Source organism: Stenella coeruleoalba, assembly GCF_951394435.1.
Source record: "Stenella coeruleoalba genome assembly, chromosome: 14".
Taxonomy (NCBI): domain Eukaryota; kingdom Metazoa; phylum Chordata; class Mammalia; order Artiodactyla; family Delphinidae; genus Stenella; species Stenella coeruleoalba.
In genome coordinates this window covers 27,660,695-27,674,565 of record NC_137160.1, presented here as the reverse complement: position 1 = coordinate 27,674,565, position 13,871 = coordinate 27,660,695, and the positions used below count along the sequence as shown (strand labels likewise).

The 13,871-nt window shown below is 42.8% G+C and overlaps 1 protein-coding gene across 4 annotated transcripts in view; it reads right to left on the bottom strand.

Moving 5' to 3' along the window:
- The window catches only part of EPG5 (ectopic P-granules 5 autophagy tethering factor), a 134,357-nt gene continuing 120,486 nt past the window's right edge, over positions 1-13,871 (bottom strand). For all 4 annotated transcript variants that reach the window (XM_079941983.1, XM_079941984.1, XM_079941985.1 and 1 more), the window contains exons 40-44: positions 11,442-11,684; positions 9,903-10,119; positions 9,178-9,393; positions 7,350-7,464; positions 1-4,929 (exon numbers count right to left, since the gene is read on the bottom strand). In XM_079941983.1, coding sequence (XP_079798109.1) covers positions 4,747-4,929; positions 7,350-7,464; positions 9,178-9,393; positions 9,903-10,119; positions 11,442-11,684 — 974 coding nt within the window. In that variant the 3' untranslated portion in view covers positions 1-4,746. The remainder of the gene's footprint in view (positions 4,930-7,349; positions 7,465-9,177; positions 9,394-9,902; positions 10,120-11,441; positions 11,685-13,871) is intronic.

Below are 13,871 nucleotides of genomic sequence, written 5' to 3'. Positions count from 1 at the left end.
GCTTTATAATTTCACATTTTTCTTTTTGTGATTTTTGGATGAAAAGACCTGCCAACCAACTTGCCCAAAATGAGATGTCTACCACACGTAAATTAAATTTGAATCTAGTTTATTTGCAGAATTTTACTTAACCAATTCTCATTTCTTCCTGTGTTTCATCACTATATAAAAACTCATCCTTTGTACAAGTAAAATGCCAACAATGAATAAGAAGTGAATATTGCACATTTAATGACCAAAATAACTTGTTTTTAAAGGCCACACTAGGCATGTGGGTAGGAAAAAAGAGTTGAACACATTTAAGATGTATTTGCTGCCACTTGAGTGATTTAAGCCATTGAAAGAAAAATAAATCCTAAACCTCAGTGCTTGGGAGATATTACATCATAATGAACAACATTCCTTAGTGGTTTCATTACCCCAAAATAGGGTCAGTAGTTTTTTTTTTCAAGTTATTGTCATCAGAAATCAGGAACCTATCTAGACTGAAGGAAACTTCAACTACCGCTTCTATAGGACACATGATGCCTCTATAATGTGAGAGGGTCACCACAGACCAGGATCATCACAGACCAGGACAAGGTCAGTGTTAGTGCCTGGCTGGATGCCAAGAACTTTACCCAGCACAACCCAGATGCAAATGGAAGATGACAGGAGGGAACTTTTTTTTTTAAAGCATCATGCTTATTTGCAGCATCGTACTCTCCACTTTGCTTAATAAGACAAAGTTAACTAAGCAGAAAATTTTTCAGCTCTAAATAAAATTTTACTAGCTCAGAATAAGGAGTAAAGTTGGTCCAAAATGCAGAGCAGACAGTTTTGAAGGATAAGTGCAAAGTGCCTTATTGTTAGACCTGCGACTGATGATAAACCGAGCTCTGGAGCTTGACTCACCACTGATTGAATGTGCCAACCAGAGGGCACAGCTGCTGAGAGCTGATGCTGCCCACACGTCCAGGGGAGCAAGCTTTGCTGCGTGACCCACACTAGTGTGGCCAACCCCCAAAGCAGAGGCCAGGCTGAGGGCACACGACCTAAGGAGGCACACTCTCTCGGAGCCAGCAGGCAAGTACCACCTTATATGTGTGCCCTGGGTGCCTCATTTGTTCTACCCAAGTCCTGACCCTACTGTTTCTGGGCATGGCCCTCTTCTAATAACGTGGGCTAATTTGGGCAGTTTTCCCAAAGGGCAGCCCTGGCAGACATCATGGGGGCAAAGGACTAACTAAAGGCACTAGGCATTTCGTTTGACAAAGGCTGAGGGCTGGGCGGACGGGCAGGGTCAGAGGTGTGATGAGGTATGAAAATTTCCAAAGGTCTGAAGGTCTGTCAGGAGGGGGCAGGAGAACAGCTCCAGCAGAACTATGGCCAGCGTTACCAGGAAGCCAGTTTTAGCCCAGTATAAAGCAGAACTACAACCAAGCTCACCAATGGCCACTTGGGCTTGTCCATGAGGAGCGGAACTAGCAGCCACAGGAAAGGGCAGAGGAGAGGCTGGAGGATCAGGGCTGGGATCCCTGCTGAGTGGGAGATGGGACCAGATGAGCTTTAATGCCTCTACTGACTTCAAAAGTCATGATTCTATAACATCTGCTTCGTGCTCCAGAAATTATTCATTTCAGGTTTAAAAATCCAATAGAGGGACTTCCCTGGCGGCGCAATGGTTAAGAATCCGCCTGCCAATGCAGGGGACACAGGTTCGAGCCCTGGCCCAGGAAGATCCCACATGCCGCAGAGCAACTAAGCCCATGAGCCACAACTACTGATCCTGTGCTCTAGAGACCGTGTGCCGCAACTACTGAGCCCGTGCTCCGCAACAAGAGAAGCCTCCGCAGTGAGAAGGCCACGCACCGTGACGAAGAGTAGCCCCCATTCGCCACAACCAGAGAAAGATCGTGCGTGCCAACGAAGACCCAACGCAGCCAAAAATTAATTAATTAATTAAGTTTAAAAAATCCAGTAGAAAACTGTGTCTCACCTTCACTCGAAAGGAAGAAAGGGCATGGACACTCTCACTTGCACAACGTGGATACACTGACTGGGAGGAAGGGGGTTGGCACTTGGTTAAAGAGAGGGTGGGCTGCTCAGGGGTTTTCATTTTCTGGACCCAGCTTCCCCCACCTCGAAGAACTGAGAGACTCAGGCAACCTCGAGGAGGCAGACGTGACTGTGTCAACAGGCTGATCGTGAAACCACCAGCGACTCGTGCCAGGAGCTTCAGGAACATGGAGGGTGGGCCCTGGCCCCATTAGGCTGGGCAGACGCATCAGCAGAACCTCCCTCCCTGGCATCTGTGCCTGCAGCTTTCTGCAGAGTTAGGAAGGGGAGCCAGGAGATCAGGGGGTCGAGTGTGCCTCTCTGGCCCATCCTGTGTGAACTGCAGAAAGAAGAGTGGAGAAGAGAAGAGGTGCTTTTCATCAAGCCCAGGAAGCTGCTCTGCATCCCCATCTGAACCGGAAGCCACTGCTGGCCACGTATGGGGAAAGTCTGCACTAGTGCACCTTCAACGAAGCTCCAGCACATAGGTGCCTTGGTCTTACTGACCCAGGTATCAACATGCAGCACTGCTAACTGTCTCTGAAACATGCCCTGCGCTCTCTGGAGGTGACTATTTTGCCAACAAAAGCTCATTATTCCTGAAAGCCAGTGGGCAGACCGGTCTATTCTTTCCCAGGAGGCTACAGCAACATTGCCACCTTCTGAACTATCTTAGTGTCGTTAAAGCAATTTCTTAGCCCAGAGCCTCTCATAGGAACCTATGTGGTGAGTAAACCTTCCACTGTTAAGCGTGAGAGGAAGTACTTTTACCAACCATCTCTGATGATCAAGTTACAGTGTCAAAAAAAAAGATGACATCAGGCATAAAAAAATCTGCATCAACTTTAACAACTGAAATACTTTACAAGATAGTGTGATATCCCTAAAAATCGGATTCTTACCAGCTACAACCAAAGATTGATTTATTTTTTATAATTTTTACAGAGCAAATACATTATAAATATTATAAACCTTCAAAAATTAAGATTAAACAGAATTTTCTTTAAATGTATGTACTGTCACTCAAAAATTTCATTCTAGGATACCAATAATTACATCCTCCTCAAAGAAAACAGCACACAGAATATTTCCTGTCATAAAATCTTTGTTGCCAAATCAGCCATGGAACTGTCCACAGCTTCTAAAACGTGTTAACAAGGAAAGCTCTGAGATGCATCCCTCAGAGATGGACACTTAGTGGCCTACAGAACTTAAAGGCTAACAGGGATGATCTTTACCAGAGCATTTCCGTGGGACAGAACTGTTCTGTCCAACTAAAAAGATTCAAAATAAAGAACAGCTCCTACACACTTCCAAATGTTGGGAGAAGCACCGCAAAACGATATTTGGAAAGAGATTATCACTCAGTTAATCTATACCCCAAATCCCCCTGCTAAAAGCTCTCAGTGACTAAGACATTTTTATGTAAATAGCCTCGGGCTATAGATAGCCTGCAAGCAAAAAACACCTTAGGCCAGCTAGACAAACAAATCAATTTTGAGCCAACAGAATTATGAATATGATGACAGAAGTCAAGGTGCGAATTCCAGGGGGTAGGGGGGACATGACAAGAGCAAGCAGATGGCAGCAAAACACGGCAACACTGCAGACAGGCTTTGGTAAAGAACAAACTGTTAACAACAGAAGGCACGTGACGATTAAAAAAGAGCCAAATTTCAGTCAAGTCTCCTGACCTGACCCAGTTTCCACCGACCAGTGTTTCAGCAGGTTTGCTAGCTTCATTTGAGTTTAAATCTGGAGTGATAAAGCAAGCAGGAAACAGACAGTCAAGTTCTCTGTCTCTGTCTCTCAACAGCAGGACCTTCAGATATCAAACTTGCTGTCTGGAAAGAGCTGCAAATTTACATGTCTACAGGGGCCAAATAAGACGTGAATGAAGGAGCGGGCTGGGGTATGACCAAAGGGAACGTACGTCTACAGTGCACTGGAGAGAGGAAGCCCTGTCTACACTCTCAGCCACGGAGATCAAACAAAACACATCTGTGCACGACATGCTCCCCACAGACCACCAGCATGCGCCCCCAATGTAGACAAATGGCTCCTTCTCTATGAGGACACACGGCTGTATGGAAATGGACTTGTCACCATCTCTACTGTCCACTATAATCAGGATCAAGTGGTCACATTTTACACAACGACTCACTTTGATTCAGCATTCTTATCTCCCTTCTGAGAGAAAAATATAATAATTTAAGCTGGTATATTTCCCCACATTTGAGAAATGCAGAAATTTTCAAAGCTTTTTTACTTTGAAGGAACACAATTGGGATTCAAAAGTGAGGGTTCAACCCGATTCCCAAAGTAGTTATATCTGGCACAGGAGTCTTGACATTTAAATGAAACAGGAAAAGACTGAAGTGGAGACATACGAAAGCACCCCACCTGGGGTCTCATGAGATGACTGGATATTCGGCAACTGAGAGTGGCTCTCTACCCAAGGAGAGCTCCGTAAGTTCTCTTATTGGATGAACATAAAAATTACAAAGTCCCTGGAACATTTTAAGAGCTAAGGAAACACACACATACACATGTGCACATGCACAACAATTATCTAGTGCCCACCAACTTGCATCTCAGTCAACTAATTCATTGGCCAAACTGCAGTGAAATTGAGCAAAGTTATTTGTGCAACAGCAAAGTTAAATGTAAACATAAACAGCAACAGGTTTATCAAGAGCCTCAGTGTTACTATCGTATGTTGTCCAAATAATGCAATTCTGGATAGAGACAGTTCACAAGAAGAGCCAGGAAGCTTTTCCCATCTTGGAGGCAATGGCCAGGACGCTTTATAAATTGTGCGGCTTGCAATATCTGATCTTGGTATTCAATGTACTGCTTACTTGACGTCAAGGATTCAAGAGCATTCAGAGCCTAAAAGACATGGAAGGCAAGAGGGTTAACCACGTGGATGCATATAACATGATTCCCGCAGGTGTAGCACACCTGCCGACGTCATCAGGTGCAACTGTGAGCCTCCAGGGAAGCTACAGAACTGGAACTAGAGGTCTCAAAGGCAGGCACTGATCAACCACAATTAGAAGGAGGCCGGCAACCCAAGCCTCTCTGGCGTCTGCCGCCTTCCACATCCAGCCTTCCCTCTTCCTGGCCTGTGCTGTTTCCCAACCCCTCCCCACAGAGAGCCACTGCTGCAGCCAGGCTGTCTTCCTGCTTTGTCCTCCTCGCCCCAGTGCCAGCACTGCAGCCCTCCCCGCCAGATCATCTACTGCCTCTCTTCCTGGAGACTCAACCGGAAACCACGGGCATCAGCTTTAATTTGCAGTTGGGTTTGTTCTCAGATTACAAAGTAATGTCGTACTAAACCGTGTAACTAGAAATTCAGAAGGAACCAGTGGCTAAGTGCTGCCGAGGGTGAATGATAAGGTTGTTCTATCAGCCAACAAACACAACGGACAGATCAAGTTCCTCTGGCTTCCGCCCAACAGAATTGACATATTCCCATGCTTCTCTTCGGGAATAAAGAAAGAAAAACATTCTTTACTTCCATAACTTTAATTTTTCCTCCCTTCATACTGAGAGAAGAGAAGAGAAAAAGACTGTATTTAGAGAAAACAAACAAAAAATCAGAACAACGGTTCTTGGCGGGTAGGGAGTTTTGTTTTCCAGCTATACGAGCTCACCCACCCCTAGCATTCTGAGTGTGAACTGTGAAGTGTCTCTCATTTACGGGGACCACTGCACTAGAGGATATAGATTAAAAGATGGAATTTGCTTGGCTCAGTATATAAGGAGGGAGAAGATTTTTTGAGGATAGTAAATGAACAGGCAGCTTAGAAATAAATTACCAAGTGGTTTAAGACAGAAGTTTTGGGGTTGAAAATCAACAATGGAAGGGATTTTGGTACCAAGTTAACTGCTGTATGAACGGAGTTAATCTAAGAACAAGAATCAGTGGGAACAGGCACTCCCACTAACCATAGCGTCCATATGTCTCTCTCTTCTTCTCTCTCCCCTTTCTTTTTTAAAAAGAACAGTCTACTTTGACAGTTTGCCTAAGAATAATCATTTTATACAAAGTTGACTTCTTTCCAGTCTGAAAACCCTGATGACAAGTATGTCATCACTTAAGTCTAAATGAAGGCCGGCAAAGGCTGGCAAGGACTGGGCAACCTGCTGGCCGCAGCTAAAGCAAAGCTATGCTCCAGGTGCTGGCGGGCACAGGAGAGCAGACTTCTCAAATGCAGACTGAAATGCATGGCACTGACTTCACAACCGCCCCCTGGGACACTCATCTGCCCACTTGTGACAGCTCTTATACAACATTAGGGATGCAAATGGTGGCTGTCTAATCAGCCGGTGACAAGTATCGGGTACTGTAAAAACCAAGATGCCTGTGAAGAACCTGCTGATTTTTTCGCTACATCTTTGCTCTTAATACCGAGATATCACACTGTACATGGCTGGCTCAGACATGACAATGCCGCAAAAGACAAGAGCTGAGGGGTCTAAGCATTTACCGTGTACAGAGACAGTACTGCAGAGCAACAACAGCGTGACACTGGACCCGGACAGGCCCAGTGAATCCCAGCCCCAGCCCTCAGGGGCTGTGTGATTTGGGACAAATTACTTAGTCTCCTTCTGTCTCCATTTCCTCATCCACAAAACCAGGATAATAAAAGTTCGTATTGTATAGGGTTGTTATGAGAATTAGAAGAGTTAAAATTTTAACTCGTTAACATCAGTAAGCACTCAAGAATGCCAGCCATCGTTTTATATTATAAACCTTTGTACCTGGCCAGCCTGTTTATGGGTGAAAATAGTTATGGGGATGGGGGACCACTGCCATGTAGCCTTCCATATTTTTAGAACAAACTATTTTTCACAGCTACCATTTTGTCCATGTCAGCCAACACTGGTCCACCCCCAGACTCACAAAACAGAACCACTGCCTGGGCTCCAAGTTAAAGCCCAGCTAACCTCTATCGGTCTCAACTGTAGTCTCATCTTCTGTGCCTGTCCCCAGCCCCAGCTTGTGACGGGTCAGCACACAGTCATGTCATCAGAGCCAAATTCGATCCTAGACTGGCTTGCCCATGGCCTTGCTACTTCTACAAGGGTAGTAATAGGGCTCTGGGCAAGTTCCTACAAAAACTGGTTGACAATCCGAGGCAGATACACACGTTAACCATTTTCCAGTTAGTAGAGCCCGCCAGACAGTATGCTGTGCTGCTGCTGATCATCATCACCAGGTCATCACGTGTAAAGACTACAGGTACCACCTCCCTCCTCCTGTGGAAAACTTCTAGCCCTTAACCACAAAGCTTTTCACTGACCTGCTGAGCTTTCAGGGTCAGATGTAATTCAGAGCTCGGCTTCAAACGGATCTGATCCTTGGCGGGAACCTGAACTGAAAGAAAGGCAGCCATGCCTCGGGCAGCCACTCGGAACCTTAAGTGTTAGGGAGGGATTAGAAGAAGTAAATGACTATTAAAGTAAGCATTTTAAAATAAATACCATATTTTCTATTAAAAAATAAGATGAACACATCTCCAGATCTACTGTGGTTGTTAGCCTCTTCAGGAAAACTGTAAATATGATCAAGGAGTCTTTATCTGCCCTTCCATTATCACCACCCAAACAATGAAAACATAATTCAGTCTCAGGAATGAAAGTGTTGGCAAAGATACAGAATAACTGGAACTCTCAGCCACGGCTGGTGGGAATGTTAAAAATGGTGCAGGTGCTATGGAGAACAGTTTGGCAGCTCCTCAAGAAGTTAAATATAGAGTAACCATGTGACCCAACAATTCCAAAAGAACCGAAAACAGGTGTTCTAACAAAAACTCGTAAATAACTTTCACAGCAGCACTATTCACAATAGCCAAAGAGTGGATACAACCCAAATGTCTATCAACTGATGAATGGAAAAACAAAATGTGGTGTGTCCATACAACGGAATATTATTCAATCATAAGAAGGAAATAAGTACCAGTGCATGCTAAAATATGGATGAGCCTTGAAACTTTATGGGAAGTGAAAGAAGCCAGACACAAGAGGCCACGTATTACATGACTCCATTTATATGAGATGCCCAGAACAGGATATACATAAAGTCAGGAATCCATCAGTGGTTGCCAGAGACTTGGGGAAGAGGGAAATAGGGAGTGACTGCCTAGTAGCTTAGTAGCTATTTCCTTTTGGGATGAAGAAAATGTTCCGGAACAAAATAGTGGTGATGGCTGCACCAACATTGTGAATGTACTAAATGCCACTGAACTGTACATTTTATCATTTTTTTTTCTGGCCACACCGCGCGGCATGCGGGATCTTAGTTCCCCGACTAGGGAACAAACCCACGCCCCCTGCAGTGCAAGCACGGAGTCTTAACCACTGGACTGCCAGGAAAGTCCCTGAATTGTATATTTTAAAAGGGTTAATTAGCATGATAATTTTATGTGACGTGTATTTTACAATTTAAGTGAATCAAATCACACAGTCCTGCTAAATTCTACCACAAACAAAGGAGTATGATGTTAACTGGTTTGGATTGGGTGGCTCCCAAAGCTGCAGCAGGCTATTCCATAAGAATGCTGACATCAGAACAGTAAGAATTCCTTTCAAACCAGATAAGGCCTTTAAAAGAAAACCGTGATGCAAATAGTCTTAGGAGATAAACTGGGGCTAGTAGCAAATTCTCTCACACCTTGGAATTTTTAGCGACAAAAACCTGAATGTATTTCTCATTACTTATCCCTCTAATCAGTTAACTTCTACTGCTAGACCGAGTCCCTCATGGGACCTGGGTTTCCCTGACAAAGTGCTGGCAGTGAAGCAGCTGACCGGGGTATTTTAACCTAACCTTGCACACCGTCACTGGCTCAAAGACAAAAAGCAATGTGTAGTGTGGTCAGGTTACCAAGTCAAAATACAATGAGACACTGCTAAAAAAATTCTTTGAACATAAAAGTTGTTTTAAAACGGAAAAAATAAACACCCTTTTTAAAATGTAAAGATGTAATCAGCCTCTGATTGTTTTCTTCTTAATCACTGGGAGGACCCTAGCTCAGCTCCTAAATAGAAAATCTACCAAGTATCACACCCCCCAGGTATGTGCAGGTGTCTGTGGCCTGTTTAGAAAAGCAAGAGCAGGTGCTTCCTCACCTGTTAGACAAGGGCGACTTCCGGCCCAGCCCAATTGCCCTGAGAATCCCTGAACTGAGCCTCTCCTCAGCCAGCAGGCTCTGACGGGCCTGAAGCATGAGCAGAATTCGAATGACAGACTCCGTCAAGACCGGGTCATTCTGCTCGGTCTGAACCAGGGACAGCTGCAGGACTTGGTGCCACCACAAAAACAGCTTTGCTTCTTCCTGCATAGAGCTGGGGGCGGAGAGCGGGGAGGAAAACCAAATTCAGAGTAGATTCTTTCCACTCTCATTTAACTGAAAGTCCACACATGAGTTTTAAGTGTAAGGAACATTTAGTACTTTAAAAGCTTAGGCTGACAGGTAATGCTGTTAATAAAGTATTTGGACAATAAAGGAACAGCTGACATTTATTGCCCCTTCTACATGCCAGACAGCATATATGAGCTCGACGTCCTTTCACTTAATCAAGTGAGCTAAACGTTGTTGCCCCTACTTAACGGATATGGAAGCTAAAGGTGGTGCTTCAAAATACCTGTCTTAGGAAATAAAACGCCTGCTCAGAAAATCGGCCCATGCAAGGAAAATCTTTCTAAAATAGGTGTCACTGTACCTCATAGCCTTGTTTGTTTCTTATGTATCACTCGGGTCTATGCACTTAAGTGGACATTAACTTAAACCCAAATTCAAGCTATCCCAATCCCATGGGTCGGTCGGCTGTAGGCAACCGGAGGGCCAATATACCTTGGATACACCTGTTCCAACCACTGGCTTAAGAGAAGCAGCACTTTCATTTCGTTCCTTAGCGTCTGCTCACTATTTAGACACTGAAGCAAGTAGACATAGAGAGTCAAGTAGCTGCCGAGGGACAGGCACTCCTGCAGAAACTCTTCAATGGTGAGCTCGGGAACTTGAAGGGACACCAGAATGGGGCCCCAGCCTAAATTCTGATTGAGGGAGCCTAAGAAAAGAACACCAAGAGGTAGAGAAAGGTAAGAGCAAGAATCAAACTATTTAACTACTCTAATGAACCTTTTCACTTTAAAAGCTTCAGTTCGAGAAAACACCACTCACATTGACCCTGGAGGGCCTGACAATGCCTCATGGCTTGGACTGGAAGCCCTCACTCTAAATGCCTTTGTCCTGGCTGCCAGTGCAGAGGGTATCATGAAGTCAGGTATCATGGCTGCATTTTCATAAATCACCTCTTTCACCATATTATGATCATTAAAATCTCATGTAGACACCGCCTCTCCCAGTTATCTAAGAGTGTTAACTTTACCTAATACCATTTTTAAGTATGTTATGAATACTTATGCTTTTCCAAGGGGTATTATTATTACTCTATCCTTCATAAGCATTTTTTAATTATCAAAGTTTAGTTTGACTCGTATCTTGACAGAAATTCTTGAAAATGTTTCACAAATTGAAAAAACAAATTTGATTTTAGCAACAAACAGTAAATAACTTTGGAGCAAGAGTGTTATCCTAATGGTTCTCAATTCTTTGGGGGGAATGGGAGCAGGGTGACATGGTGACACACATAGCACGTTCCACAGGGGGACATGGGAACATGGATTATTCACGTGTTGTCAAGAAAGGGCATGGGCAGGTTGCAGGCACTTCCTAGCATTCTCACTCCAGTACCCTTCGTTCTCCCCTATTGTGTGCACGATGATGTATATCTGGGTAACAGAGTCGAGAAGTACTGCTCTGAGCAATTCTTTTTAACCAGATCAGGCTGCTTCCAGAATCTGAGAATTTAGAGGTAGGAAATAAGAAGACAAAGCGGGAGTGGGGGGCGGGAGGGGAGGTGGGAAGAGAACTCCATAATAGTTTAAAACACATGACAAAATGCAATAAGAGGACATATGAAAAACTTTAACAAGTGACAAAATAGAGAAAATTAATACAGTGGATCATTATTATAAAGATTCTGGTATATAGCATTTGTTTTTAGGACTATGACTAGGCCTATGACATAAACAATTTGCCTGCCATAAAAGGATTGGTCTGATACTCCAAAACCCACATAAAATGAATTAGAGGTTCCCTCCCTTGAAACATGATGGTACCAACATGGGCCAAAATTTCTCATGCTAACTGCACATCTTTATGAAGAAAACAAACTATATTCTGAAACATCAACAACATTTACAGAGATATTAGAACAGTACAATCCCTCAACAGGAAGGGTCTGGAAAGGTATCTCCTTCAGACAAAGCTTTAATCTTCTTTGGAAAAGATGGGTCTACTGAGAGCCTGACATGACGGTCCTCTTACCCTCTTTGAAGTAAGCAGTGATGCAGGCTTCCGTCGTCTCGGCCATGTGGCGGACGGAAGCCAGGCTCTGGCAGGCGGCTGTTAACAGGGGCAGAACTACCAGCCCATGCACTTTCTGCCCAATCCAGGTCTGGATACTGCCTCGGAGGAACTCTGCTGTTGGGATAGTTGCATTGTTCATCATCATTAGGACTTCCATAAAGAGGCTGCTGAGGGCCATGTGGCGGGTCTGGCTGTCCAGATCTGAAGGGGAACAAAGCCAACACGTTTGCAAAAGGCTGCTGGTATGACGATGTGAATGTGATAAAGGGAACAATGGTGCTTCAAACTAGCTGCTCTCCAGGGGCCAGAAGGAAAATCCTTCTGTGTTTAGCTTTTAAGGATAGGATGTGGCACATACATACTTTGTAAGAGCAAAGCAGGAACTACTGCGAGATTCCTGGTTACAGCGTGTGACCAAGTGATACTTTAATAAATAGACAAAATACATAGATCTCAGGAGTCATTTGGTAAACTAATTAGAAACAGTACCTCCACCCCTACCAATGCCAAAGCTGTAAATAATTCTAGAATGATTTACACACAATGAAGGTTATTATTTAAAACTAAATATAAAAGTAAGGAAAGGAAAAACCTTTTTACAGACTCCTAACAGCAGCTCTTTTATTTCTTTGTTTTTTAAATAAGAAAAATGGACAGACTGGGTCTTTCCAAAATATTAAAAGGTGAAAAAAAGAATACAACACAAGAAAAAGAGCAAATTCATTTTAAAAGAGAACTGCAAATAAGTGACTGAGGTAGATTCCTTCTTCACATCCAAGAACAGAAAATATTTTTCACTGAGGGTGTGTTGAGGTTAACTATTCATCAGGCATAATTTTTGAATTGTACACTTTATTTTTATTTGTTTTTTCTTTTCTGGCTGTGCCGTGCAGCTTGCGGGATTTTAGTTTCCCGACCAGGGATTGAACCCGCGGCCCTCGGCAGTCAAACTGCAGGGCCTTAGCCACTGGACAGCCAGGGAATTCCCTTCATCAGGCATAATTTTTGCCAACTATTTCTAATTCTCCTTGAGTTGGGTTCATTGTTTTAAGGGAATAGAATTGTGGCTTTCTCACCTCAAGGCTTTGGTATTTATGTCAACGCGAGTGGGGAGGTCTTATCACACCCATCAAACCAAATTCACCCACTTGCACAGTGTACAATAAACCCTAACTTAATGTTATCATAAGATATACTGATTATCAAGCAAGGAATTTTTAAAGCACTATATGTGTGTGAATCTACTTTTTTATGTATAAATATTCTTGGTAATAAAGGCCTTATCTCTGAATTCCAGGTGAATAAATTTTTTTTCTGATTTTTAAAAAAATTTTATTTTGTTATTGAAGTACAGTTGATTTACAATGCTGTGTTAATTACTGCTATACAGCAAAGTAACTCAGTTATACATATATACATATATATATATACTTTTTTTCATATTCTTTTCCATTATGGTTTGCCACGGGATATTGAATTTAGTTCCCTGTACTACAGAGTAGGACCTTGTTGTTTATCCATTCTATATATAACAGTTTGCATCTGTAAATAGTGATTTTAATCTATCTTTTAGTTATGATTCATGGGAACAAAAAATGATTGCAATAAGCCTCCTAATAGAGCGCAGCCTCTCCCCTTCCCATTCATCATCAACACAGCCAACAAATGTTGTTCTTAAAAACCAGAACTGATCCCATCACTCTTCTGATTAAGATCTTTCTAGAACGCCCTTCACTCCTTTGCCTGGCTATTATTCAATCTTCATGGCCCAGTACATATGAACAACTCTAAATCAATTTCTCCAGTATTGCCTGCTAATTCTTCTTTCTTTTTTTTAACTAGTTTGCATATCCCAAGCTGAGGGATATGCAAACTAGTAGATGATGTCAAACATTTAAAAATGGTTGTACCAATTTACTCTGTGATCAGCAGGATATGAGAGTTAACACTGATCCACATCCTCACCAACATCTGGTACTGAAAACTTTTTAATTTTAGCTATTCTGGTGGATGTGATAGAGTATGCCATCAAGTTCTTAATTTGCATTTCCCTAAATATTAACAAGGTTTAGCATGTTTTCATATGTTTATTGGTTATTTGAATATTCTCTTTTGTAGAATGTCAATTTAAGGGTCTTGTTCATTTTTTTCACTGGATTGTCTTTTTCTTCCTTATTTTATCCAGTGTGACGATCTTAGTCATTCATAGTTAATGTAATTACTGATGTGAGTGGGTCTAAATCTACTATCTTACCATATGCTTCCAATTTCTCCCTCCAATTCTACATTCCTTTTTCTCTCTTCAATATTCTTTTAACATTTTCATAGTGGTTATCTTACAAATTACAACATGCATTCTTGATTTTTCAAAGTCTGATGTTAACTGGT